At 41.4% G+C, this 26,319-nt stretch overlaps 1 protein-coding gene across 2 annotated transcripts in view; it reads left to right on the forward strand.

The window, feature by feature from the left end:
• kcnq1.2 (potassium voltage-gated channel, KQT-like subfamily, member 1.2) overlaps nucleotides 1–26,319 on the forward strand; it is a 177,892-nt gene that overhangs the window by 28,207 nt on the left and 123,366 nt on the right. The window contains exons 11-14 of one of the 2 annotated variants that reach the window (XM_030427196.1): nucleotides 1,811–1,976; nucleotides 5,765–5,791; nucleotides 8,364–8,417; nucleotides 8,692–8,809. In XM_030427196.1, coding sequence (XP_030283056.1) covers nucleotides 1,811–1,976; nucleotides 5,765–5,791; nucleotides 8,364–8,417; nucleotides 8,692–8,809 — 365 coding nt within the window. The remainder of the gene's footprint in view (nucleotides 1–1,810; nucleotides 1,977–5,764; nucleotides 5,792–8,363; nucleotides 8,418–8,691; nucleotides 8,810–26,319) is intronic. The other variant, XM_030427197.1, reaches the window with a different exon arrangement.

Here is a 26,319-nt window from a genome sequence, read left to right on the forward strand (position 1 = left end):
CACACAAAACACACGAATGCACGCACACACAGCGGCTCCCCCTCCCCGAAGGCCTGACTCCACCAGGATGACTCGAGGCCTTTGTCTCCGCCGGACAAAGACTCAGTCAGTTGAGATGATGTCACTGCCGCCTTTCTCATGGGAGTAAACCTTTGTCTAGTAGAACAACAACAAAAAAATCTTTGTGTAGCATTGAACCCACATGTATTGGGGAGAATGAAGGCTGCTTCCGCTCTTTTCTGTTTCAGCATGTGACTTTCTCCTCTGACTCTCCTCTCTCTCCCCTTTCTTTCCCCCGTCTTTCAGAAGTCCTCTCCTGTTTAACTGACTTTATTTCACTCTTTCCTTTTCTGCTCCTGTCTCATCTCTTTCTGCATATTTTCCTCTGCCTCATTCTTGTTCACAATGGTTGTCCTCCTCTCCTCTTTATATCACTCCATCAGTCTCTGTTGCTTTATCTTTTTCTCTCTATAACTCAGAGTCTGTTGCAGTTTTTTTCCTGCCCTTCCATCCCTCTCTCTCTTTTTTTTTTCCTTCAATCTTATGACACCCACCACCACCTCCCTCTCTCACTCTCTCTGCTAATGAGTCATTCAAACCTCGGGTATTTGGATTGAACCGCTGGCCAACTGTCAATGCCAAAGTCTGATCCATTGAGTCCAAATAATTGAGTTTCTGTAAAGGCCACGTCCATGACGTTGGCGTGGGTCAGTGGGTCTAAGGCTTGGACCGGAGGCACCATTTAGGTCCTCAGAAACTCACTGACTCACACAACACATTGCTCTGATCTCACTCAGAGAAACTGAGATTGAACATGTACTGCTAACGTCACCGACGTGCAAACATAGAATCTGGTAAGATTATGATGCCTGACAACAATGTGAACTTTGTGAGAAAACACTGAGAAAATGATATGTTTTGGTATTTCAGTGTTTTTGGCACAGTAGGACTCCTTAACACCTTGCTGAAATGGCTGGAAAAGTTAATTTACTGTCTAACTATTTTGAACGCCTGAAATCTATTGTAGTACTAACCTCTCAGCAGCAATTTGCACTAGTACAAATGAAAATTCAGCGATAATGCTAGAATCCTAAATATATACCATTTATGTGCATTTTGAATAGAGGATACAGTAAATGATTTGCTACAATTCCTACTCATAACATGTAGCAAAAAAAGGGTAACTAGCCAGCAGTTCCAGTGAAGATGTTCTCACCAACAACAACCACTTGCAAGCAAACCCGCTTGATCATGCCTCTGCAATGCTGAAACTTTAGTTTTAAGTGTTTTGTTTATTTGGACCAATGAAAATGCGGTCCACATTTATTCCAGTCTCTCTTGCCACGGCAGTCCCACACTGACCATCCTATCAAGTAACACACAATACACAGTATCACGAGAAAGCCAACATTTAAGGCAGCACTTCTGAGATATTTTTCTCTCGGCATGAACTGAAGCCTTGTAGATAACTGGCAAACTATTCCCTCAAGCCACATTATTGTGGTCGAGGACCCCTGTGACTTATGGGGCCTTTTTGTTGGTCTCCCAAAATAATTTTGTCCCCGAGGGACCAAATAAAGAGCTTTTCTAAGACTGTGTGCATTGCTTCTCTGGAGGGGAGATGCTGATTAGATTAGTGAAATTTTGCTGGATCCAAAACTGAGACAGAAGCTCGCTTGTGAACGATTGGTTCAACTCAAAAATCATAATGGCTCTTTAAAGATTCTGTTAATTGTGATTAAAGTTAATCATCACAGTATTAAGTAACACTTCTTGTGCATTAACTGTGTTGATGTTTCCTGTCTATCAGAGAAGGGGGCCCAAGAGGAGGGTGAAGCCCAGAGGAAATGGATCAATGGGTGAGGCCTCAGAGAGGGCTGTATCGATCCCCCAGATCACCTACGATCACATTGAGGATGCTGGGGAGAAGAAAGATGTGTCATTTTTCCAGGGAGGACAAAGGGGGGCTGTTGAAGGTAACATACAGAGACCAGAGACCACAGCTGTTTTCATGTTACTGTAATGTACAGTGTCCAAGTTGATATCAAATATGTTTCAATGGGGATTGCCACTTGCTAGTTTTTCAGTCTGTGGTCAACAAACTCCAGTGCCTGTGTCTTAAAGAAAATCAGCGAACCTCTATAAATACCCTTCAACAACTCAGTCCCAGAATATTCAACCTGCCAAGATTGAACTTGAAAGCAGCGAGCTCTGTTCTTTTTTAACTGCTTGATTAAACTGACTTCATTTTGGACGTTTTAATAGCAGATTTCTTAATTAAAAATGCTACACCTCAGAACGTTGTGTTCTTGGAGGAAGGTGTTTTTGAATTGCAATGAATATCGTTGTAAAGTTATCTTTGCCACTGCAAGGCCAGCTGGCAGTGAGGCCTGTGTCATGTGGAGGGCATTTGAAGAAGTGAATTACTGCAGTAATGAAAGCAAGCTTTTTCTGTTCCTTTTAATACAATTTTGTTTGATGAAATAATGTGTGTTGCAGGCTGTGAATTGATGTCATGCTGCCTTGAAGGCCTTGGAAATCCATTATTTCAGTAAAAAGTTTGATGTGTTTTTTGCATTCAGGGCATTTTAAAAGGCAGAAAAACACTCCACAAGGAGAGACTTTTTAACAACTCCTGCTTTGGAAACATTGGCTGTCAGCATGTCCTTTCGCATTGGGAATTGATTGTCATCCTTATTTTGAATCTGCAAAAATAATACTGTAAATAAACATAAACTAATACCCCCCCAGCTAACTCTGTTGCCAGTTTACAAAATCTAATAATGCCATCATCAGATTATCACAAATGATGGCCTATTCAAAGGAGGTCACACTGCATGCTCATTCTCCTGGGTGCTCTCTGCTGTTACTGTTCCTAAATCATGATGATTTAGTCATCTCAATTGTTCAATCTTGATGAAGCTATATATTTGTAAGTGTGAGCAAATCTGGCAATTAAAGGAGGTAATCATTATTCATGTATACTATATTAGCCAAACTTTCTAAAACATGCTAATAGCTGCTGAGAAATTGTTTTATGTTTCTAAGCCAAACTAGTGGCTGGTCCCTTGGTTAGTTTGTCCACCAGTCTGACCGGACTCAAATATTCTAGCCTGATAACTTAATTTATGAATTGCCATGACAGACATCTATTGTCTGCAGATAATGAATTCACTTCAATGATCCCCTGACTTTTCCTCTAGCGCTACGATAAATTGATTTTTTTTTTTTAAGTTGAGGAAAAGAAAGTCAAGGCCTTAAAGTTTTCTTTTTTAAATAGACACAAATTGACATGGATCATTGAATTTATACATTTTACGCAAGAATAGAAATCTTCATCGTTGGTAAATAGGCCACCATTTCCTGCCATCTCCGGTACAAAGCAGCACAATTAAGAAGTGCGCACACACTGAAGCCTCTTTGTCTTTCTAATTGTTGTCGGTGCACTTCTGTAAAGGCTGCTAGGTCTCATTATAAAAATTCTCACTGTTGTAACCACAATTAACCCCGATCTGTGTCTCCGGATATGCTGTGTTGGGTCATTGAATGTGAAGGAAGTTGGCCAGGAAAGTCCTTAAAAAGACATTGAACTTGATGTTTAAGAAAGTGTGAGAACCCTGGATCTTCTGTCATTGTAATATTGTCATAGTTGTTTCTACTTGACGTACAGAGTAATCAAAGAACGGACAACCTGAATGTGGCGTTCAGAACTAACTTCTTGCAAGAGTTTGCAGCTTGGTTCTCCCACTTCATACAAACAATGCAGACCATAACACATAATGGGAGGAGTTGTTATGTGCTGGTTTCTCATTTTCACACAGTAAACAGAGGCCCTATCCTAATCCCCTTAGACCCAAGATGGCTGCCAGGTGTCTTCAGTGGGCCAGATGGAAGCTATTACAGTCTCAGTGGTGATTAGAGGTCATGGTTACAGGCTCTTTACTGCTTCACTTGTCCCCTTTGCTGGCCACAGACACTCACACTGGTCTTAAGTGGAAAAATGTTAAAATGTGGACTTGTCAAGGTCACAAGTGGGAATTTCTTGCTATGCCACTTGCAGTTTGCCAATATTGCTGCAGTCTTGCCAAAGCTAGGTGTTTTTTTTTTCATTTCTGTCACCAGGCTGAATGGGCATGGACTGACTGATGGCGGTGATTCCAGATTTAGTATTAGATGATTATAAAATTTGATCTAGTCGCCATGACAATTTGACATTTTATACACTTTGATGCGCACAGTGCATGATGGTCACATGCTGATGGTTGGTTGGTTAAGGGGCCGGTGGTTTAACTTCCTGTGTTAAAAGACATCCCCACCAAATGAATTGACCCAGACTCCAGGTTAATAAATGCACTTTATGAGCTTTTCCTGTCAAAGCTTGCCATCATAAAAGGAGATGGAGTGACATAAACTTAGACATTAAGGCAGACCATCACGAGAAGAGCAACCACTTATGAGGGGAAACGTTGTTTCGTTTCCTGCTTAATTGGGTGGATCTCAGATAATGAAGGAGAACATGTGTCTTAAGTTCATGTGGAAAAAGCAGTCAAGTCAAACTTACTCCATGCGTTTTACAGTGTGTTCTAAAACGTAATAAAAATGTTAATGTCCTGCTTATATAATCAGTAAATAAACATAAATAAATAAACACACATGTTGAGACTATGGAGTGGAAAAAAGAACCGGCCGGGCTGTGGATGACATAAAACCATGTAAAGAAGCCTGCAGCCTGCTGTCACTAATGATATTGTGGAGAGTTGAAACAGCGTGGGACTGTATGATCTCTGCCTCAGATCCAGCCATAAAAACAGGCATCTGCAATGTTAACTGTCTACAGCAGGGCTGCTGCTTCTTTATTTATTGTTTCGGCATCACTGTTTCAGCCTGGAACTGGGCTGCTAGATCCCTCAAAAGAGTTGCAAATGTATTTCGAATGGTTTTATGAAGCACTGCAGTTTATGAGTCAGCTGACAACGTGTGAAGTTCATGGTAAATCAGTTCAGCAAACTGTTGCATTAAAAAACAATATGGATGATCAATACCGCCTGACATCATGCTTTTCCCATACTGTCTTTGACACTTGTGTACTGTTCATGGTATTGTCGTATCCTTTTTAAACCTGATATGACTTTTTGTACAACCACTTGGTGGCAAACAAGTCTTGGACACCACACTGAGATATCATCACATTTTAAACTGATGTGCCAACTTGTTCACACAACAGTCAGACATCCAGCACTTATGGAACAACGTAAGCGCGCATCTGGGGTGTGATCTTGGTTGCCTGGCCAATGTAAACCAAATATATAATGGTTTAATGTTTTTTTTGCCTGCATCTGACTCTTTAGCTGCTAAATACACCACTATATTCAACAGCTAGTTGCTAACTGTGTCCGTCTTCCATTCTGTGCTGAGCATGTAGCATACAGTGGATTTTTTAAAGCTTATTTTCCTGAAAATACTTTTGTGCTGCAAAAAGGGCACTTTGAGAGCAGTGAGAGTGAATCAGAACACAAAATGTTATTTGAAGAGTATAGATGCATAGCCACTTTTAATACACACCTTCCACTGAAGTGCTTGGCAACAGACATCAAATGAATAATCCATGTCAATAAAGGAGGAAATGGTTGTGCAACAGAATGCTGCTGCGTTGCAAAACAGCAACTGATAGAGATTATTGATTACATCAGTCGGAAGGATGTGTCAATATGTGCTCGAGCCGTGTTGCAATCCATATTAACGACATTTCCACCTATCTCTGCAGGAATCAACAGAATGTTCAGACAGCCAGGTGAGTCTTAACTCCCTCATCACATGATGGTGAGATGATGTTGATACATGCTTTAGTGTACTCTGGTTGCAAGTTTCCGTTCTAGTATGTTAAGGTACACGCTTTTTTTTTTATCTATCTGTATCTGTTATTCTTTATCTTCAGAGCAAACACATGAGGTTGAATATACAGTATACATGTGGTCACTGCACTGTCTAACCAGTTGCCCCTTCCACTGTTTAAGTACTTCTCTGTCTCCTTTTAAAAACTACTCTGTGTTAATCATTAGCTAGCCTGCCTTTTTAATGTGGCCCAGACAGTATTTTAATTAGACTCACTGGCTGGCTAGGCCTTTGTCCCCAACCGGACCAAACCAGAGCCAAGCAGAGAGACTCAGACACTGGTCCCGGGCTGACCTGGCCTGTTTTCTTTACTGGGTGTCCTGCCAACACCACGGGTGAGGAACAGGGCTGGCCTGGCTAGGAATGGACAGGGGCCCAGGGGACTGTGGGGACCTAGACCTAGAGAGAAGGGGGGGGAGAAGTTGATAAGCGGCCATTGTGGAGCTCCAGTGGTCAGAAATAAACTGGTCATTGTTTGATTTAGTCAGCTTATCGCTCCACTTATCTGTCTGGCCCTACTCACCTCCCTGTCTGTGAGAATCTCTCAATGGAGTGCCTCTCTCTCTCTCTCTCTTTGAACCTCTTTCTCACTTTCTTTCTTTTTTTTCCCTTTCTTTCCACCTCTCCCGTTCTTTGCTCATACTCCCCCGACCAAACACGTTCGCGCCGATGGGCCTGATAAACGACATGCTGTTAATAAAACCTTATCCTGTTTGTGTAGCCGATAAGCCAGTTCACATCTCCTTCAGTGAGCTGAAGTCGAGGCTAAAGGTGGCTCTTGTTAGCTCTGATCACCCCCCCACCTCCTCCTCCTCCTACCCCTCCTCTCTTTCTCTCTCTCTCTCACTTTCTCTCCTTCCCTCTCTCAATTGCTGTCTCTGCTTCCGGATTGGACAATGTTAAACAAACTCGATGATGGAGCACAAGAGAGGTTGAATGGATTTTGCTTGAATTGGCATGGTCATTCTGTTCTTGGGCACAGATTTGCCTCCATTCTTTATATCACAATGGGGGCCTGGTGGTTTGGAGGAGAGACTTGTCAACCTCAGACTCTGACAGTCTGACTGCAGGTCAAGACCCAGCTACACATGTTATTCTTTGCTGTTGTTTTAGCCGAGCCAGCAGCCAGCCAGCTGCACTGTTGAACTGGAGCGCTGCAATCTCTGTTTTCCATGCATAAATTGTTCAAAAATATGAATCTCAACTCTGGAATCACTTAATTTTTTCTCATATGTGAAAGTTTTGCATCCTTTTGAGGAAAAAATACACATAAAATACATATTTTTCTTCTTACCTCTTGTGCTATTCATCCATTTAGACTGTTTTGGTGGGAGGTGCTGTAATTTGGAGGGATTGGCTGCAGGGACGTCTGTCTTCTCTCGAACAAAATGAAACTAGATGGAGCAAGGCTTGTGGTCCTCAAAGTGCCAAAACAAAAAAAAAGCACTTGAAAAACTCTTTCCAGAAATCATGAAAATCCAATTTTTATGAAGGAACTTTCATGCAGGAATTTTCTTTTCTACCTAACTACACCCTATTACTGTGCAGAAAAAAGCGTGCAAGTAGTCAGGGATGAGAGACTAGATAACTAATGTCGTGGCCCTGTCATTTCAGTTTCATTTCATTTGTGTTAAATGTGTTTTTCTTTTGTTTTCCCTCCTGTTCTTTTGTGTTGCTCCTTATCAGCCTGATTTTTATCTCCACATCTGTCTAATTAGCTGAGACCTGTTCCCTGTGTGTTTCCAGCCTATCATCTCCTTCCTTGTTCCTAGTGATTTCCACTCATTACCCTCACCTGTGTTTTTCTCTGCCTCTCTCCACCTGCACCTAACCTCTCGTTAGTTTAGTTTGTATTTATGTCCGGTCCAGTCATGCTAACTCCTTGTTGAGTTTCCCTTATCCTGCTGTCGTGTTTCCCTGTTCGCTGTGTTGCCTTGATCCTGAATAAAATATCATCCACTGATCTTCCTGCCCGCTGTCCGCTGCATTTGGCGCCAACTTATCCGTGCCAGCGGGACAGCTAAGCTAACTAAGCTAGTTAGTGTTAGAACTCAGCAAAGGAGGACACCATTAATGTTGACGTCCGGCTCTGTCACAGGCCTCTTGTCCATGAGTAGGTGCAAGTTTCCTTCTGCGCGGTGATGTGAGTTCTTTTTTGTTTTTGCAAGCACTTAAGCACTACAAGCTAAACGAGAGTGCCAGCTCGTGCCAGCTCGTGCCATTGAATTCAAAAGGAGACAAAAATCTCCCCAAAACTCAGCAATTCACACTAAAACTATTAGATAAGAGCTTTACAGGTAGAGGAGAACTATGTGCCCCTTGTATACATATTTGTTGTACACCAAGCAATTGAACAATCAAGAAACTCACTAATAAAACAGGTGTTTGTTTCAGCTTTTGTCCTTTCTTCTTTTTCTCCTTGTTTCTTGTTTTTTCTTTTGATTTTGATTTTTTTTTTTGCATGCTATCAGGCCCTCCTCACCATTCTTGGTCGTCTTTTACTCTGAGTTGCCCTAGCTCTCCAGGTATCTTTCTGTTTCTTCGTGTCTGCTTTCGCTCACCCTCACACTTAAATATATTTGCACTCCTACCATTTGTATTTGCCCTCGACCACGACCTTGTCATTTCTCTGGAAATTTCAAACTATCATTCATCTTCACATGAGAAATTACGTCTTTAGAGTTCTGCATCTAAATGTTTTCTTTCCAACCAAAATAATAATGATAAAAATAAATCAGCAGATTTGAACTTGTATAGGGTTTATCAAAAAATAATATCTGTTGTATTTGTTGTCTTCAGTAAGGAGGAACAATGATAACAGCACGTCCATCGACATCTCCCGCGCCAACAGCTTAACTGACGAGCTCGACTACATGAGTGAGGACCTTCCCCTGCCAGTGGTGACCCAAAAAACTCAGTAAGTCCTCCAAAAAAATGTCCCCTCTTCTTTTCTCTTTTCCGAAGCCCTCATCTCCCTCCGATCCATCACCCTGCACTGACCTCCATTCTTCGACACATATAATACAGATTTCCCTCCTCGTCATCGTAGCCAAAGGCCTTTTGTCAGACCAGAGAGCCCCTCTAGCTGCTCTCTAAGTGAAGCTGTTTTGTTGAACTCTCTCGAGGGTTAAATAGACTGTTGAGGGCCAAGGCCATATCAGGTACAGAGAGTTATAAAGGGGATTATCCCTTTAGTCTTGGGGGAAATGTCAAAGAAATCCCTCTCAATAGGTTGGAGAGCATGTTAAGGTACTGGATGGCTTGTCACCACATGCCCTCGTAGGATTGAGAATTCACTGCTGTTGGTTTGCTTTGTGAATTGTGAATGCGTGATGATGATGTTCCTCCCTCTTGCTGACCTGCTTATTCATACAAGTTGGCTTAATGTGAACCAAAATGTACCTCTAATGTGATTAGGTTTTCTTTTTGTTTCCTGGGTTATCGTGCTGCAGCGGGGCGTGTTAATGACGGCTACAGAAAACATTTACTCCCCATTATTTCTCCACTAACTCCCGTCTTGTAACCAGTATCAGCAGACCAGTACACGGGGTTTTCACACGTTTACACTATCAACAGTTACTACAAGTGTTTCACACAGAAGCAATGTGAAAAAGGCTTTGCACAGACAACATGTCATTGGCTTAATCCCAGTAGTGGGAGACTACTAGAGTGATTTTCCCACTGGGACCGAGTCATGTTGCGTCATTGCATCCAGATTAGGTGACTGAATGTCCCATAGGATTTAATGCAGAAGATTATACATTTCAACAGGTTTTGGGGGGTGTTTTTGATGTTGTGTAAATACTGTTGTTCCCTTTCATTGATAATTGATATGGTTTTCTTCCTCTCAGGGAGTTGTCACACCTGTTAATGCCTCAGGTGGTGCTTTGAGATGCAGTGTGGGTGTTATGTTCTTCTTTGACCTATTGGCATGCAGTATTTCTTTTATTTGAACGTATTTTGTACTTTGTGTGTGCTTGCATTGTAGATTTGTCTTTTATTCCATAAGGAAAAAAGCAGTTGTGAACTGCCTATATTTTAGTTCATGTTAGGTTGTTAGAGGGTTATTTTTATTACCTGGTTTTCCCATAATGACTCACAGGTTCTATTTTGATCAGAAACTTATTTACAATCATTTATTTCCTCTGGGTGGTTCTATTTTCAGACCAATCTTACAAGGCCTTTATAGGCTATTTGTATTGCAGAGGTAGACAGTTTGCATTTTTTTCAGGGCTGATACCGGTTTTTGATAACTAGTCATTGGCTCCGTCTCTGGCCCTTTGGCTTTTCTTCTTAAGTCGAGAGCCTCCTCTCTCTGTCCTCTTGAATACAAACACTTTAACCACCCTGTACACAAGCACACATAGTCATTACTATATGGGCTGAAAACATTACCGTGTTTCCCCCAATTTTTAGAGTAGTTCGAAATGTCTAATGGATAGTAATCTAATTAGTTAACTCCGGTTAAAATATTAAAATAAACTTCAACTGTAAAACAACAGTTCTGGGAAGCAGAACTCTTCCCCTCTCTCTTGCAGTGTTTTGACCTGCCCGTCCGCGGCACTCTTTCTCCACACAGAAAATTAATTCCAGTCAAGTCGCTGTACTGGCTCGCTCGCTGCTCTTCTTCTGCTCTCTTTTTTTCCCCTTTACTCCACCTTTCCATCTTTCCATCCACCCTGATCTTATCTGCAAAACGGGGACCATGGAAAACGTCATCTTGTACATACCATAGAGACCATGACTAGCCACTACCCAAACTTTTATTAATCATTTAACATTTGATATGTTCGCCACCCCTGGAAAATGTGATTACAGTCTCTCATATTTAATTTTCTGGGCTGTTTTTCATTTTTAAAATGAACATATTGCTCAAAACGTCCCGCCATAGCCAAACTTTTGTCCTCACACATGTGGTGTCCGTACATACTTGGCGTCTAAAAGTGTAATTACCTTTCTTGTATCAGGGAAGATTTATTTTTCAGCTGTATCACTATCATACAAACCGAAAAAGGGTTGTTAAAAAGTTAAAGAAAAAAGTCATTTAAAAATCTTCCGTTCAGAAATGTGGGGGTGAACCCCTGATGGTTTGAAACTGTTGCACAACTGCAAGATAACATGCTGCATCTTCACACCAGCAACATTAATTATTACTGTCAAAAAGGGGGACTCTGAAACCTAAGGTGCTCCTAAAGTGTCACTGAATACTCTGTGAAAAGATGAAAAGAAGCATGTTATGTCTAGTGGTAATCCGGCCGTTGTTTTCCTAACAGAAGATGGCGCTACTCTTTTACAGTATGCAGTTGACATGCTGGTACAATATGCCACAAAACTGCCTATAGCCTGTTGTTTTAGGAGCCTGTTTGCTGATTGCACATTTAACGCAATCCTTTAGTTTTTATAGTCAACAACATGCTGAACTGTTTTTATAACATTTTACATCACACTTGGATCTTGTAGTCAGATTTTCTGCCAGTTAATTCATTATTATTAATGTCTCCTGAACAAATCCAGGAATCATCTGAAAAATTTTTTTGTTTGCGTTTGTCTTACCGTTTGCACGTGTGTGGTTAAGACGGCGTCTATTCCAGCTGCAGAGACAGAGAGTGTCTATTTGTGTCCGTTGCAGTGCTTCTGTGCCCATAACTCAGCTGTAACAGCCAGGCTCAGATTTGGGCTGTGCTGGCCACATTCCCATAACAGCTGGTTTGTTTTGCCCCTGGTGTCACGCCATCAAGGACAACACTGTCATTTGGCATCCTTATCTGGCTGCCACATACACCCATGTTGCCTGAGGTGACTTGCATGTGCACACCCTATCGCCACACTGATTTGACATGAGCTGGAGCTCTCCTTAGTTTAAATTTGATGCTTGTTCAAACAGCCTTTATTCCACGTTTCTGCTGCCTCTACCACTTTTATATCTCTGTCACAGCACTGGCTGGAACTTCAACTGTTTGTTTGGCTTTGCGAGAGCAGACTACCCCCCAAAGTGTGCGTGTGTGTGTGTGTGTGTGTTAGTTCACGTGTGAGAGGCATCAATACAGCTGGCTGTGACGTCTCTGGGCTTCTGAAGAGGAAGTGGTTCAGGCCAGCGTCCGCACGCAATCATGTCTTCTGCTCCTCTGAACCCAAAACACACACACACACACCGACTCCACAAACACACACAAGCACACGTTGTCCCCCTCTGTGAAGATAAATCTTTATTATTGCCTTGTTTGTTTGTGTAAAGCCAGCTCACGGTGATTTGTTGGATTTTATGAGATATCTCAAACAGACAGAACAAAAAGCGCATACACTTGTCAACACAGCCCTTCCCTTTTGACTGTAAACACTAGTCCCTCACTATTTGTTTACTTGACCCTGTGTAAATGAGGCTTGATTTTCGTTACGATTTGATTTGGTGCGATACAGTGTGTGTGTGTGTACCGCAGTTCACTTTGAGGATGTGTATTTCTGAGATTTACTGATTAACTGTTGAATGAAATCATAACAAACCCCAGCGGGGCCGCTGATTCTAAATCAACCCCAAAGCAGATTGACATTTACCCTCTTGGAGAATGAGTAAATGTTTCCAAGTGCACTTCTTCGGCCCCAAACAGAGGAAGGCCTTGTTTAGCTGATTGCAGTGATTGTGTCGTATCTCTCTCTCTTTTTCTCTCTCTCTTTTTGGCCTCTCATCTCTCTGCCTCTCCGTGGACGCAGAAGAGAAAAGAACTCTCCTGTTTTTCTTCTCTGTCCGGCAGCACCAGATCAGTCATGTCTATCATCTTGTGACCTTAGGCAGTTGCCCCTTCCTCCTGCTGGGTGCGGCCAGTTTTTCCCTTCTCCTTCTCGTCTCCTTTTCGACCTGTAAAAGCCTGCATGGGCCACCTGCAGACAGCTCTTAATTAGTTCCCCTCCTACAAGCTAGCCGGAGATAAACAATGAAAAACCCACTGCAGCGCCACAGGAGGGACCGCAGGCAGAGACACATGCATCACGGCCTGACTTCTTCAAGTAGGGGCCTCTCTCTGCTGAGCAACTGGCGTCTTTTGTGCAGAGCTCTGAACAACAAATTGACTTTTTGTCTGTGTGGCCTCTGTGTGCATGTCTTCTGCACTGTACTCTGATATTGATGGCACGGAGGGGTGTTTCGGACATATGGTGTTCAGTCAAGAGGAAAAAATCAGAAATGTGTTCCCCGCTCTCTGTCACAGGAGTCTTTTTAAACCTTGAATATTGTCAATTTGACAAATGTTTGTGATACACGTCCTCCCCCCCTTCTCCATGCAGCATCCACCCCTTCTCCTCAGCCTTGTGCTCCAAAACATGTGCTGACTAAGAAGTTATTTTATGGGGCTTTATGCTAGATTCAGCTGTGAATCTAGTGTGAAAATATCCAATAAATCCTCTTAATATTTTTGGCTTTACTGCCAAGTATTAGAATGAAAAACTCGGCGAGGCAAGGGCCCCATTTCGGGCACATACACAAGACACAAATGCACGCACACACATACGCACACAAACGGATGGGGTAAGACCCGTGGCCTCCTGCCCTGCAGCAAGAAAAGCTGCCCGGGCGCTGCTGCTGTATGAAAAGATAGTGAAAGAAACTAAGAAAGAAAAGAACAAATTGTGGCCCAGTTTCTTGACACTCTGCCAGTTTCTAGAGCATAAAAAAGACAGAAACAGTAAAACAGCCACACATTGATTCATATTCTCTGGACAGCAGAGCTGTGCATGGATAGATTCAGTAGTTAATCTCATTACAGACTCCAGGCTTTTTATGTGGTTGCTGACCTCCACTCTACCTTTACTCACTAGGACGTATTAGAATTAGTTTAATTGCTCTCACTTTCCCAAAATACAACCGACATAAATGCTACAGTCAAGTTGGCAGCGTAGCACAGTCAAAATTGAAACTAGCTACTTCTGCAGGCACTGTGCTGGACGGGGACATCGGGGTCTGATTGTTGCAGTGTGTGCAGGACTCTCTCCTCAAAACTTCAACACAGATGCACATCGCTGCGTTTGTGCTGTGTCTGCATTCGGTAAACATTACCATGTGATTATTTGAAACATTTTCAGGTGTGGGCTTAAGGAAGATGTTTCTAGTTGACATGTCACTGTTACAGACTAAAGATAAATCTAATTTCAGGCTGAACAGCTCTTTTCTCTTTTTCTGAACATGCTTAATTTATTGCAGAAGATCTTGATGTTGTTTTTACTGTTGCATCATTGACTGCAAGCGAAAGCATCACTACCACTGTCTCCCATTTGAACCTGAAGAGTAACGCTGCCCACCAACGTCTGGTGGTGAACTTTGACTTACAAAGCTCTAACCCTTTTCAGTGGGCTATGAAGAAACAGAAGCGTGTCTTATTTTTTTCGCCTGCACTACATTAAACCGAGATGTGACCAGTTAGTTATGTGGCAGCATCAAACAGTACAACAGGTTTTCAACTCAAATGAAAGTCATTACTTTAGCTGGATTTCCACTGGATGCTGGGACTTGGAATTTTTTGTTTGGCAAAAGTTCCAAGCCAGCTGGATCAACACTAAAAGGTGGTGTGATCACACTTCAGACAACTAATTGGTCAGAGAGAATCATCAGAATCTGGAGTCGTCTTGTCGTCTGCACTCTGGTGTATTCGAAAAAACTCTCTCCCTTTTTGTAGCAGTCTTTCATCTCACTCAAGGACACAAAACTCTTTTGATATCCTTCACTATTCCTGCGTTTGTGTTGCATTGAAGATGTTGTCACTGCAGATTACCAGCTACAGATTAGCGCCCAACTACTGAAAATCCGATTTCCACATATCGGCCAATAAACACACTTTATGCAACGATTCCTCAAATGTGGCCATCAAACGCTTGTAACAAGGATATTGTACTTTATAACGTAACTTTATAAAGTTTTCATATGTGTGCATTTCAAACAATATATGGACCAATACCTGGTCCCAAAAATGTGTCAAGTTGAGCCGAGTTAAGCTGCACCATGCAGTGTAGACGAGAAATTAGACTTGCAGTTTCTTTTCCAGTATGTTTTAACTTTAACATACACAACATTGAGGATATCCAGCGTATCTGCAAAGTCTCCTGCAATAAAAGTCATCCGTTTTATTTTTAGTTTCGAGTGTTACATAGATAACTTAAATGAGAGCTATGTGACACTTAAGTACATGTAAAAAAGGAACTAAAGTTTTATATTAGACTTATAAAACAAGTTCCAGTTTGGATCGGGGCATACTAATCTAAATCACACATGGTTTACTACAGAGAAAAGATGATGCTGTGTGTTTAAAGTTTTACTGTTCTTCCACAGAGAGAGATCAGTGGCCACTGGAGTGAATGCTCCTACCAGGGGCCAAAAAGAGAATCAGAAAGCCATCATTTATGACATATACGTCACACCCAAGCCAATAAAAGGCTTTTTCATGAAGTGCTTAATTAAAGAGTGCGTTTGACAGTGCCTGTCCCGCATTAATAAAGGCCCTCTTGCTGCTCTTATAGGGGCGAGAGTGTTTACTCCCCCTCGGTGGTGTTGGTGGTTCTGGGAGGGTTTTATGGCGACGGACCATCAGTGACTGGGAGAATGGCCCGCTTTATGGCCTCTCACCGCACTTTGGAAAATCCAGCGACTCAGCAAGCGAGTACTGCATAAATAAACCGGCCAGACCAAATAAAAAGATACTCTCACCAACATGATGCATCCAGTTATTGACTGCTCTGTGTGCAGTGGTTGGAAACGATACGAGCGCCATTTCGGCTCTATTAGCTCCACTTAAATCCACCCGGATTGCACACAGTGGTGGACTGAAGTGAGCCTGTCACGCCATGCTGGTTTAGTGAGTATCTTGGTGTGGTGCGGTGGAGCAGGGTTCAATCCAAAATCAGCATGAGTTAGTACCCATGAACCGGACTGAGTCAGTGCCAGAAATAGACCGGCATAACCAAAAGTTGGTGTATTCACGTTAGGTTTTCTCTTATCTGACAGTGTGTTCTGTAGAAAAGATTATAGAATAATCTTGTGTTTTCTTGTTCTTTTTCCCCAAAGTCTGAATTGAAACAAGACGGGGGTTTTTTCTTTGGATGCTGGCAAATGGAAAAAAAATTAAGAGCATTCCTGTAAAAATGCTCACGTCATGACAGTCCACTCACCCTAATGCTATCTGAAAGACCGATATTAATAATAATAATAATGATAATAATAATAATTATAATTATAATTATAATTATAATTATAATTATAATTATAATTATAATTATAATTATAATAATAATAATAATAATAAAAGAATACATTTGAAAATAAGTCAGTGAAAAGACTTCTGAAGCACAAATGTACCGTGTGTTTTTGAATGTGTATGATTTATGTGTGGCCTCGGGAGTGTGTTTAAAATGTGGCGGAGCCGGACTGACCCCAGCTTCCCCCTGTGACTTGCACAGCTTTGTCTGTGGTGCGAGCGTCTCTTCACCGCCACAAATGCACCACAAAAAAACAGATAATGGAAAATGAAAATGAAGTCAGGAAATTGCTGTTTTCACAACATGACTCACTGAGTAGCGCCGTGATGTCATAGCTGCTCCCTCTTTTGTTTAGGGGCAAAGCAAAACTGGAGGAGTGTTTGTTTTGATTAGGCCCGAGTGCTGTTAACAATTACACACTCACGGGACACTATTAATGACAATTACTGTGTATGTTGGTTTCCTTTAGACTTCAGTTTTCCATGCAGCCACTTTGGCCGTTTTGAATGTTTTTATTTAATAATGTTTGTCCTAATAGATTGCAGCATGATAACGTCGAGGTTAAATATACAAATTAAACTAATGAACCGACATAATTGCACTTAATTAAATTATTAAAGCCCCATTAACTAAAGTCGCTTTAGGATATTTAACCAAAAAAAGGTTTTGGAAATGTTTTCATCTTCATTAGTGATTGCAAAATTATGTTAAATTTTGGACAGGAAGTAAGTAGTCTAAGTAGTAAAACTGAGAATTGTATTAATGGAATCTATCTATAGCAAGCAAGCCATTTAAATGTTTGTCAATTATTGTTATACATTAAAAAAAAACGTGAAATAAAACTTGCATGTATTAACTCATAGTAAAACCTTACATTTATGAATACAGTTTTTATTTTGGGAAAAGACCTATGACAACATATCAATACAAGAAAAAAAAAGCCTGACAGCATTATTTTCTTCTTGTTGAAATAGTCAAAGGAATATGAGTACTGGTGTAAGATCGGACCAACTTAGTGTGCAAGGGCCCAGATCGTGCAATACTATTTTTAACATGTGCCTTCTTGACTTGACCAGACACTTCTGAGCAGAGTCCAGTGCACTCATTCAGTTAATAGTAGTAGTGGCATGCCAACAAAAGGAGGATCAACGCTCCCTTAAATGTTGTTGCCAGGCTGATAACCAGGCATTAACTTCTGGTTGCCAAAATTAAAAACATTGTCAACTTTGGTCACCTATATTTTGAGTAAATAGAATATCATGCAGTTATACATCAACTTATTACTGATTATATGAAAAAGAAACGATTGTTTAGAAGTTTTATTACCGTAGATGAACATTATCTTATACTTTAGAACATTTCTATCTCAAGTGTTACCAGTTAATGTGTCCACCCTCAATTTCTGGTAGGTCTGTACAAAATACCAGTGGTGTTCCTCAGTCATAGATCCCTCAGAGAGTCCAGCAAGTCACTTGTTATTTAACATTGTCTCTAAAACAGATAGAAACACCAACATATAAACATTGCTCTCTGGTTAATAGTTAAATATTACTAATGCAGCAAATAAATATTATATATTTGTCTATATTGGGGTGCACATTTAGCATTTTTACTAATTTTTCTTTATTGTTAGGATCATACAAACATTCATTTTAAATTCACTTTAATACTGGTACTACTGCTATCATGTATCCTCATATAATCATAAAGATGATAGTGAAAAAAACTTACTGTAATATATCTACGTACATATAAACATAAACAGAGTATTGACGGTATATACTTGCATATACACATAAACTGGTTCTATTCTTGTGTTTTAAAGAATGGTTGTCACTGAATTGGTTGCCAATTACTCGAAACGATTGCCAACGGCAATGTTGCAATCATTACTGCTAAGCCCTGCTATAAGTTTAAAATATATCCACCATGATTAATATGTGACTGCATTTAGATTGTACTTGCCCTAATCCCGGTTAACTCTGGCTGTAGAGAAGTCAAAGTAAGGCCCAACCCAGTCAAAACTTGGAGGGCTCCCAGACTTGGTATAGATGCTTCCCTGTCTCTTCGAGGTGTGTCTCCCTCCCTGCTCCAATATTAGAGGCACCTGTATAAATACACTCTATCGTCTTTTGTGTGTGTGTGTGTGTGTAGGTGTGTGTGTGGCTGTGTGTGTGTATTTCTCTCGCCACGTTCTCCACCTCCTCCCTCTCCTGCACCGGGCTCAGTTTCTTCATCACTCCTGTTAATGAAAACAGTAGTCTGCAGCAGCACCTGAGTGGCCTGTTTGTACAGCCAATCCTATAGCCTTCCTCAACTCTCTTGGCCGCCTTTTTTTTTTTTTCTCTCAGCTGCCATGCTCTTAGGTTTTCAAATAGGCCAGCAGTGCCATTTGATGTGGGCCGGGGGTGGGGGGGTTTATTCAGGTGTGGCGACCAGTGCTGCCGCCACCCAGCCTCTGATGTTGGGTCCATCCGCAGCCAGGTGCCGGAGCTTCGTCAGAGAGCCCAGTGTTCCGGCCCTGGAGATGAATAGAGGGCCTGTTGATTGAGCTCGTCTGTGGGGCCCTGTGGTTTCTCCCCTCTTACACGCAGAAGCAGGGATATGCTACCGGGCCAGGGCGTTTACCTGTTGGAAAGGAGAGGGGGTTGACTGAAGGGGAGCTACAGCGCTGCGGCCCGCGCTTTGACCACAGGGGAACTCAGAATGTGGTGCATGCGTTAGTGTGTGTGTCCATGCGTACATGTGCTTCCACCCTGGCAGAGTGCCCGCCCCACCTGTCTGAATGAACACCTCTCTGTGTGTTTGAACTAAGGCTGGGCTCGGGTCAGCAGAGGTTGAATTGGCTAAAATGGGCCGCCTGGCATCCCATCAAGGATACAGCCTCCGATCACATTATGAGGTGGGAGGGATCTGGTGTATTTTCTTTGTTCTAAAATATCCGCTCACTTTATTTTAGATAGAGAGAGGTGGGTTATTTATATAACATTGACATTAAGGTATTTAGGCCAGCTAAAATTACATTAGACTGTGCATTTAACACCCAATTTTGGAAGTGAAATGGAAACTAAAGCTCTGCACTGTTAATATCTTCACTGCAGGTTTATATTAGGCTTGCCATGGAGGAATTTCAACACTTTATACGTCTTTGGGTTACCTGCCGCTCTGCAGAAGTCTTGAAAAAACACGGAATTCAGTTTTCTTGAAGGAAAAAAAAAAAAAACTTTCAATTTCATTTACAAAGTTGTATGAATAGCTTTTTCTTTCCTGCCGTTTTTCATTTATAGACAGGCGAAGTCACCATGGGACCTAATTTCAGAAAAATGTTGTGGTAGAGGATGGCACGAGACAAATAATTTGCTGATCCCATTTGAATTGTGCAAGTAAAGCAAGTAAGTAAGCAGGAACTTTCTATGCAGCTACCATTCTAGCTTCAGACAGTATTAGTAGTAAGCGGTAAGAGGGCAGCTTGTTTATTCAGTTATGGAAACATATCAAATGAATGTTTTGTTTTATAACTTAATTACTATTGTGAATATTGACTTTCTGAGGTTTTTTTTCCCACCGAACTACATACTGTAGAGCACCTTTTAATAAATAAATACAGCAAATTTATCTGTTTGACTGTGAAATATTTTAAAATGCAGTCTGTGTGGTATAGAAAACACTAACTTGTTGAACACTGCAGTATGCCTGCTTGCTGAATTGCATGAATTAAACAAAAGCAACAATTGAAAGTTACCTGACCATGAGATAAGCGCACAGCATTACTTTTCTGAGAATCTGCCTGCCTCAGTATCTTCCCCTTCCTGGTAGTACCTTTTTGCAAAGAGTAATTGAATGTGATTTCTCTGAAAGCTGTTTTCAATTGAACTCTCATCCTCAGAACTTTTCTTTATCACTTTGACCACTGCAACAGACAACAATGGGGGCCAGAGTCAGTTCCCCCACGTTCTGTCTCTATCGCGCCACCATCACCAGGCTTTGTAGAAACGTTATAGGCGTGCACTCGCAGCCACACATTCGTAGCTTCACCACAGTGAGTATACTGGAATTTGGTGCACATTCTGCTTCTTAGAGAAATCCAACCACAATGTGTCTTGGTTTGGATTTCTGACTAGATAGCATCTTGGCAGTTTGAAGAAACAGATAAGCGATGTGGAGGATTAAAGCGAAAAAAGAAGAGTGCTTTTTTGTGTGTGTTGCTCTGTATCATATATTTACTGTGGTTGGAGATTAAGAGGCAGTCGGCAGGTTATCGGTCAAGACCTTAAATGCCTCTGGAGCCAGATGTTGTAAAGCAGTGGAGTGAAAGAAGAGCTATAAATCAATATGGGGGGGGGGACAGGTAAGCCTTAGCCGCGTGTCTGTCACCTCCACTCCCACACACACAGGCACGCGCACACTTCTTTTAAGTCCCCCCAGTGTATTTTTCCCACTGCTGTTAATAGGAGCCATATAGAACCCAGTTCATAATGAAAGACCCCCCAGGGGCCGATGCAGGGACTAATAACCCTCTAAATAAGTCTTTTCTAGTGCTGAAAGGCCGGTCTCTTTATACTTGAAGTGTATATGTGCTGTAAAGTCTTTTCCAGCCTACTACTGTAATTTTATGGCTCTGTTTTATCCTTCTCTTTCAAAGCCTGTCAGAGAAATTGGGAGGGAAGTCAGACAGGGTATCTGTGGATCAAAGTGCTGCTCGACCCGGGGGTCGTAAAAATGCATAAAATTACATTAAATGTCTTGCATGTTTTTTCTTTTCTTTTTTAAGAGTTGAGTTAAAACAGTTAATGGCTTTATACTATATGAGGGCAGCGTGTCATGATAAAGATCAATCAGATGAGCCGTGATAGTTATATTCTGAATTTGTTTGAATGAGTATTTGTGTGCCGTTGGTTGTCGGGGGCCCTGGGCAAAAATTCCCGGGAGGCCCATCCAACCAGCATTGATGGCCATCAAGTTAAAAGTACTCTGACACCAGTGAAAAATGTATGAAATCTAATATTCTTTATTTCCAGTGATCACATTATTAGATTTTATTTCATATAAATTACATTAAAAACCAGAACAATTAAAACATAAATTCATAGCTCAACAACTTTAATGTTGTCACATTGCACATTAAACCCACATTATAAGGCCAGTGGTCATCAATGTGTAAAAAGCATCAACACTGAAGCAGCAGTGATGCACAGTCTAGTGCCTTTATGGGAGGTTTAAGGAGATTTATAGTTGCCATCAGGGGCCCCTTTACCCATTATTTTTTTGAGGGGGCCCCAAAGACTGGTTTGTGTATGATATGTTACTATCCCTGGTTTGTCTCTCCTGATGGTGCGTGGAGAAGTTGGTGTTCATTGTGTGTGTGTTGGTGTGTGTGGGTGTATATGTGTGAATAAACTTGACCAGCTGCTGAAGGCCTCAGTTGGCTGTATAATGGAGAGAGGGAAGAAGTCACACCATAGCTGCATAACATAAATACAGATATAAATCCTTAACCTTAAATTTAAAGATTCTAATTGACCTTGGGTTAAAGATAAACAGGGTGATTTGTAACATTAAATGTTTGTAGATCAAGCCTATGCTGTGTTCTAGGTGCGACATAGATACCACAGTATCCAAACATGAGAGGAGAAGCGTCAACACGGTACGCCAAAATATGCGCTTCATATAAGAATGATCAAATACAGACAACAATGGAAATGAAAGAAAACCTCCAAATACACGTGTTTTTAAAGGAGGTCAACGCTAAGTTGACTGGCGTGATCTCATCAGAGATGATTCACTTGTGACAGAGGTGATAATAATGTTCCACAGTTAGCTCACGAAAATACTGTATGTTGACCACATGTGGGGCAGGGTGGTGCATGTACGGTGGATGTTTCAAGCTGAGTCAGAGGGTGGGGGGATGGAACAAACTGTGAAACATCAAACAGCCTGATTCACACTGAACAGATCACCAGAATCATTTCTACATATTTTGGCCACAATTAAAACTGCTGTAGCCGGGATTTCAGAAATGCTTGTAATAAACACCAATTAAAAAATACATAAAAAAAAAAAAATTCTAATAATATTTTTTAAATATTCAGGTTACCTTTTCTGTTAGTTTCATTATTCATTTAATGGCACTAGTGTGTCCCAGATTATCCCTACACTTTTAGTAAAATTATGTTTCAGTGCATTCAAAAAACTCCTTTTTTTTAGCTTATAAAATGGTTTGAGTCCTTAAAATACTTGTGTGTGTCTTTTAAAATGCAGCTCTGGTAACTTAAAAACTCTAAATTCCCAGAAAATAAGGTGATTTACTTGATGTCAGCCCCAGCCGTGGTGATCACATCTGTTTAAGAACAATTTGAAAAAAAAACATGTAGTTTTGGTTAGTGAAAAAATTATGTAAAAATGTGTCCCCATTTCACCTGAAAGTAAGACAAATAATTTTAAGTGGAAAAAATAAACAACATTTTAAATAACTTGTAACAAGACTGCAGGGAGGTCAGTAGTATTTGAACAAGAGGTTTAGTCCTTGAGCAACACTCTAAAACACACCAAGTGTGTTTGTGAATTCTTTATAAAGCATAACAGAAGTCCTGAGACTAACGTTGTCATATGTGGTTTATTAATGTCACATGCAGATTTTTTCTTTTATGCTTGTTTTGTTAGTGATAAAGAGGTCACGTTGACCCAAAATGCTGAAATAACACAGCAGCGAAAAACTCCAAACGTCAGCAGTAATGCTGCGTGTGGAGGAGGGGATCTGTCCAAATACACTCCCCTCTCTGACCAGCAGGCTGTGCTGTAGCAACATCACTCCTCCTCTCCCTCCACCTCTCCTCACTGACAGGCAGCCAGGCGGGCTGCAATCACTGAACTCTTTTTTTTTTTTGTATTTTAAATTGTTTCAGATTTTTGAGTGTAGATTTTAATAATTCTGCCTCTGCTGGATTTCCACAGAGAGTAAGAAGGAAATGATAAGTGCAGGGTTGAGCTCAAGTGGAAATGTCCTTGTCGGGGTTGTTTTCATGACTTTGGTGTCTGCAAGCCGGGGTGTGCCCATTACCGAGATCATCAACACCACCGCCACCACCGCCACCATCATCACCGCTGCTACCCTCGATCAACCTCTACTCCTGCCTGCGACTCATTATGTAACCATCCCACTTTTCCATTGTAGATCAAAAAAGAACGGGAGAGGTGGAGATGCATGAAAAAGTAATTGACAAAACCACACTTTCCCTCCTCTATCAAAGCCCTGTTTTTCTTTTTGTGGTCCCGCAGTGTTCAGGTTTTTTTTTAATGTGTGTGTGTGTGTGTGTGTGTGTGTGTATGACTTTCTGCTCTGGTCGAACTGTGAACAATAGCTGTGGTGTGCCAGTTCCAAAAAACAGTTGATACCACTTTGGTTTAAGATAAAGACTCTGAGCAAGGAGCTTTTATCTTTGAATGTGGAGCTATCTCGGTCGGGGCAAAGGACTGATGGAAAAGATACAAGAGTGTGCGTGTTTGCATGTGTTTCTTTGAATTTGCAAGCTCCATTTGGCATGTCACTCCAGTATCTTCGGCATTTTTTCCTGATTGTACCGCGCTGTAGGTCAAGTCACCCACTCTCTCTCTGATTGTCTCTCTGCTCTCTCTTCTCCCCCCTTGTCTCTCGCTTCCTCTCCCTCTGTCATTCTGTCTGTCTCATTCGCGTTGTGTCTGGCCCCAGTACAAGTCCTAGCAGTTGTCAGTTTCAGGAAATGCACTGTGCTCTGTTGGGAAGTGAGGTATCTGCCCCTGGGCCAGCTGCCCTTTTTTTTTTTTTTTTTTTTGGTAATTTTTATCGGCTGCTTACGGGAAGCAGAGCTCGTCCATGCACACAGGACCGTTCACTCAGCCTTGTTTTCTCTTGCTGTGATTGTATGCAGAGTGATACATTAACTGACTGGACGAACAGATACCTAAAAATGAATGTCTGGCTCTTGGGATGGATGCAGCATGTGTGTCTGTGCTTGTGTTCATCATGCAATGCAAACTGAGCACTGCACCTCCCCTCCCAGTAATCCAGATGCCTCAACACTTTGTTTGACTTGTGATTACTTCAGGGTCCATATTGTTACTTCTTTAGCCCTCGGTCCACCGCCGCACCCACCCAGCCCCTACACACGCATACACTTGCCTACTTACACCCCCAAACAGCCTATCAGATTAAACGCCTATAGAAGCAGCCTCACATGATCTGCAGAGCAGCTCTGCAGAAGTGTGTGCAGAAAAGCAACGAAAACAAAGCAGTATGTTTTTGGCCGGGGGCTTTAGCATGATGTATGAGTAGCGTATATGTGTGTGTGTGTGTGTGTGTGTGTGTGTGTGTGTGTGTGTGTGTGTGTGTGTGTGTAGGAGTGGGGAGAGCAGCTTGAGTCCAAACAGGATATTGTAGTACACAGGGGCACAGATTCTTCCTGCGGCAGTTTCGCCCTGTGGGTTCAGGACCGACTTGGCGACAAGCAGGCAGCACCCCCTGCATTGTCACACACACACACACGCAGAATCTCCCAGCCTCCCATCAGATAACTGACTCAATAGCCAGCCTCCCTTTCTACGAGGGAGACAATATTATTGGACTCAGTGACAGTTTCCTGAGACGAGAGCAAGACCCATAGACGCAGAAAAAAGTTTCAGTTTCATATAAAGTGTCCGCGACCACGAGGCAAACAATCACGTTTAAATGCAAAACAGATCTCAAGTTACACATTTTAAATATGTTTTCTTAGACAACTTGACAAGTGTAATTGAATATAAAGATATTTTTCTCCCTCAAACGTTTAAGCTACTTATTCTTGGCCTTGGTTTGGAGTAAATAACAAGCTGGCCTTAGCCTTTCCATTTAAGATGTTTTGCTCTGTGCAAATCACACCACAGTGGACCAGATGCAATCTGATCAATCTGTCGTTTTCACAGAAACCGTTTGTCAGACAAGTTTTTAAAGGAACGCTCGAGGCAGGAAACTTCAGCCAGAGAGGTGTTATTTAAAGAATAAATTCAGGGCAGTGTACTAGAATAACCTTGCAGCAGTCGGCTCTTACTGTTCGCTACAACTGACTCTGTGTTGCATTTTCCACACTTATTCTAATGGAGTAAAGAGTTAGGCATCTCAGAACTTTCTCCTTAAAAGATGTCATTTGTGCACACGAGTGGAGGGAGGTGGGCAGAGGAAAATGTCTGTGCACTGCAGAGGGAGGGTGGAACGGATTCCCCGTGGGTTTGAGATTTGGAGAGGAAAAAACAAGGGCGAGAGGAGTGTGTGTGTGTGTGTGTGTGTGTGTGTGTGAGAGCAGCGTTTCATCCCACAGGGTTGTCAAGAGCATTGAAACAAGCTGTTTGTTAAGTGCCAAAGCCAGCAGCGCCCGTCCACTTGCTCTATCCTGGGTGCCTCATCAAGACTGACTGAGTGGATGTGTTAGGTGCATTTTGAAAATGGAAAGACACACAGCAGATAGTTGGATTTTAGGATACACAGAGAGAAACATTTCACTGCTGTAAAAAAAAAATCAGTTCCTGATTACAAACACTGAAACAATTTGGGCAGAATGTGAGGGCTAACTAAATTATTAGTTTTGGGTTCAGACCAAAGCGTTTCCTTTCCCCTGTGTTTTGCCGTGTTTCTCGGTAGCTCCATAAACCGGTGTTTGGACGAGAAAGCAGACATTGTTATTTGCCTTAATTTTATTAGTAAATATGACTTCATGAGCCCTGAGTTTCCATCATTGTTGAGCCATTTTGCATTTGGTCATTTGTTTGCTATGAAAATCTAAATCAAGCCCTCATTTGTTACTCAACACAAAGTATCTTGTACTGAAACAAAAGAGCCATAATGTTGCTATTAATTTTGTGTTTCCAGTAAAATTGTTTATGAAACAATCAGTTATAATTGTCAATTTTGTTCCATGAAATCTGGAAAGAGTTTTCATTCACATTTTAGTGCAAAAACTTGGCAAAAGAAACTAAATGTCATTTAGTCAGCCTAATAATGCATGTACACCAGGGGAATGGCCAGTATGTAAATTGAAACAATTGCATTTTCAAATTGCCTTGTTGCACCTTTATTGTCAGCCAATTTTTCAATTTTTAATACTATTAATTTCATAACAAATCATAAACAAGCATAACAATGTTTGTGAAAAGTTGAAAATTTGAATGTAAATTAATTCAGAATAT

Source organism: Sparus aurata, chromosome 8, assembly GCF_900880675.1.
Source record: "Sparus aurata chromosome 8, fSpaAur1.1, whole genome shotgun sequence".
In the NCBI taxonomy this organism is placed as follows: domain Eukaryota; kingdom Metazoa; phylum Chordata; class Actinopteri; order Spariformes; family Sparidae; genus Sparus; species Sparus aurata.